Source organism: Helianthus annuus, chromosome 16 (assembly GCF_002127325.2).
Source record: "Helianthus annuus cultivar XRQ/B chromosome 16, HanXRQr2.0-SUNRISE, whole genome shotgun sequence".
Lineage (NCBI taxonomy): Eukaryota > Viridiplantae > Streptophyta > Magnoliopsida > Asterales > Asteraceae > Helianthus > Helianthus annuus.
This window is the reverse complement of record NC_035448.2, coordinates 195,944,879-195,948,531: the sequence shown is the minus strand read 5'-3', so window position 1 is coordinate 195,948,531 and position 3,653 is coordinate 195,944,879. Positions and strand designations below refer to the sequence as shown.

At 36.0% G+C, this 3,653-nt stretch overlaps 1 protein-coding gene across 1 annotated transcript; it reads right to left on the bottom strand.

Annotated features, from left to right (window-relative positions):
- Positions 1-302: 302 nt before the first annotated feature.
- Positions 303-2,441, bottom strand: LOC110915244 (probable polyol transporter 6). Its single transcript, XM_022159907.2, has 2 exons — positions 2,309-2,441; positions 303-1,851 (listed from the first exon to the last, which is right to left on the bottom strand). Exons 1-2 carry the CDS (start codon positions 2,397-2,399, stop codon positions 443-445), a joined length of 1,500 nt encoding a protein of 499 aa, XP_022015599.1. The 5' UTR covers positions 2,400-2,441; the 3' UTR covers positions 303-442.
- Between the last annotated feature and the right edge of the window lie 1,212 nt (positions 2,442-3,653).

Sequence of the window (3,653 nt, the reverse complement as noted above, 5' to 3'; positions counted from 1 at the left end):
TTTAGATTTTTTTAGGTTTTTTTGGGGGGGTTTAGTTTTTAGCATTTTAGCTTGGGGGGTTGGGGGGGGGGGGGTTAGGTTTTTTTTAGGTTTTTTTAGGTTTTTGGGGGGTGGGGGGGTTTAGGTTTTTTTTTGGGGTGGGGAGAGTGGTTAGGTTTTTTTAGGTATATTTGTAGAGTAACTTTGATAGTTAATGATAATTACAAAAATGCCACCTTGTCTTTTTGAGTTTTCCTTCAATTTGTATGTTTAGTATGTTAAGATTATTTGTACAAGAACTTTACCCTACTTAGTAATGCTACATTTTCTAGCACTTTTTTTTAACAGTAGCGATAAGCAAGCAATTACATTACAAGAAGTTAAATCTAATACGTAAAAGAACACATATGACATTATTATTATAGTAAAATTAAAATTACAAGTATGTTCTTTGGTTTCCAGATTATGCCACTTGAACTCCTTTGTTTCCGGTCTGCAACTCCACATCTACATTTCTTGACTTTTTTACCCTTGTGAAAACCTGTTCCATCTCTTCAAGTGACCTCCCTTTGGTCTCAGGCAAGAAAAAGAAGAAAAAGATCCAAGCCAAAACAGCCATACCAGCAAACATGAAGAATGCCCCTCCAATGGTGATGGCATTCACCAGGGACAAAAAGGTCATTGACACAGTTGCATTAGTAACCCTATTCACAGCCACCCCAATACTAGCCCCTTGGGCCCTTAACTTCAAGGGAAATATCTCAGAACTATAAACCCATGTGATTGGTGCAAGCCCAATGGAAAAGAACATTACATATATGTAACATGTAGCTATACTTAACCAAAGTGCCCAAACCACCTTTTGGTCATGGGATTGGTGCACTATGGTCAAAGCAAACCCTAACCCCAATAAGGCAATGATCATCCCTCCAACACTTGTTAATAGAAGTTTTCGCCTTCCGGCTTTATCGATAAAGAACGTGGATGCGGTTATGAATATAGTTTTCGCGACCCCGACTCCTATATTAGCTAATAAAAGCTTGTCGTTGGTTGTAACCCCGGCTTTCTTGAAAATCCGTGGGCCATACAAGACCACAGCTTCGATCCCAGTTGCGTGCTCGAAGAAATGAATTCCAATGGCGGCTAGGAGGACCCAGCGGACCGGTGGGGTTGGTCTTAGTAGTAATTCTTTCCACACGCCTTTGCCACATGTGTTTTGCTTGAGTGTGACAAAATCGTCATTACAGTCAGCATCAATCCCGATTGCTAGTTTGATGTCTTGCAGTCGGGATTGAGCTTCTTCTTTACTGTTCGACACTTTTAACAAAACATGTTTGGCATCCCTAAGACGGCCCTGTATCGCGAGCCATCTTGGGGACTCTGGCATTCTAAGAATGCCAAAAGCTAACCCTATAGAAGGAATAGTTGCCATGAAGAACATTATCCTCCAACCAATATTAAGGGCTAACTTAGAGAAAAAATAATTAGATATATAACCTAACAAAATTCCTAAGCTAATGCCAATTTCGGGCAATGAAGATAGGATTCCTCGGGTGTTGGTGGCAGATATCTCGGCTGAGTAAACCGGAGCGATCACTAGAGCAAACCCTACTCCAATCCCAGCCACACATCGTCCGATCAAGAGGACCGCATAGGAAGGGGCAAATCCCATTAGTAAGGATCCCAAAAGGAAGATTGTGGAGGCCAAAGATATGGTGTACCTACGACCTATGTAGTCTGAAGTTCGACCGGCGCTCAAAGCGCCAACTAAGGCACAAAAGTTGATGATTCCAGCAAAGACTTGGACTTGTACATCGTTGATTTTCAGATCTTCTTTGATAAAGATCATTGCTCCACTCGTAACACCGGTCTCTATGTATACACAAACAGAAACAGATTAGTTACTGGTTGTTACAAATAATAAACCACTTTAGTATAAAATAAACAAGTTGATGCAAGTATGTATGCATTTATGTGTATTTGTTAATGGATTTTATCATCTATTATAGTTATGATTTACCATTCATATTTGTTTGTTAGTTAATATTCTGTCTCAATATTGAATACTAGGATAATTATTGACTCTTTATTATCATTATTATTACGTGGATAGTCTTATCATTATCTTTTCTTTATTAGCCACAAGTATGTATGTATATGTATTTGTATGTATTCATGTATGTATGTATGTATGTATGTATGTATGTATGTATGTATGTATGTATGTATGTATGTATGTAGGTATGTATAAGGTATGTATTTATGTATGTAGGTAGGTATTTGTATGTGTGCACATTTAGAGAGAGAGAGAGAGAGAGAGAGAGAGTACCATAACCAAAGATGATGGAGATCATAGAAGCAACAATGGAGCAAGCACAAGAATACTTGTTGATCTTTCGATCTTCTTTTCCTTCTTCCATACTACAGTTTACAATTGACTCTTTCTCTCTCTCTCTCTCTCTCTCTCTATGAATACGTACTATGTTGATGGTGAGCTTAAGTACATATGCAAAAACATAAAGATAGACGGAACATATATAGGCTTAGTTGTTGACTATGATAGAGGATCCTTTCAATCAATATCTTCCCTTTATTAAATAATTAATTCCATATTTTATTTCATATTACATGATAATTTTTTAACAACACACGATGACCTCAAATGATCATCTCAAATGATGATATAATCTAATTTCTAAATCTACAAAACATAAAGATAGACGAAACATGTATAGGCTTAGTCGTTGACTATAACTTTCTTTTGATAGAGGATCCTTTCAATCAATATCTTCCCATTGTTAAATAATTCCATATTTTATTTCATATTAGATGATAATTTTTTAACGGCATGGCTAAATGCACCCCCATTTTTTCTTTTCATACCCCCTTTTCAAAAATATAATTTTAAAACTTTTCAAATTCCAACCTTAGAAATTTATTTCTCACACTTTTATACTAAGAAATCACAACCAATACTCTTTTTTCTTCTAAATTTATAAACTCTAAATCTGTAACTTGGTTGGATGTGATAGGATATCTATCTATCTATACTTTTTATAAAATAAGAAATCCCAATGACATAAGAAAAACTGATGTGTCAGTCAGAGAGTCTGTCCAACAATGTTTTTTTTATGTCATTACTGCATCATAAAGCCTAATATATAAAATCATTTTAAATTATGTCTAAACCTCTACAAGAGCCCAAAACCTCTGCCCATGTCTTTCCTTTCAAGCCAGTGTATAACTTAGCAGATGTTTGCTTATGTCTAAACGTATACCTTAGCAGAGGTTTAGAAATTGCCGGTAATTTCAAATTCAAAATGCCTGGGGATATGTAATTTGCAATTAATGCATGTCACTCACTCACTTCTGTCAATCATCTTCTTATATAAAGGTTCTTTTTTCTCATTTCACTCTTCATATTTACACTCTGCTTAAGTTCTCTGCTTTTGTATTTTCAAACCACACTTCCAATGTATCTCTCCCTCAAATCCCTTCTTCTCAATAGTCGACATTTGTTCATAAAGGATAAGAGAAAACGGAAGCTCTCTCTGACCAACTTTCAGAACAAATTTTGGGGATATGTGGTTTGCATTGATGATGGTAATGTCATATAGGGGGAGGTTCATTTGAGAAGAAAATTAAATTGAGAAGAAAAAGAACAAAGGGTATAA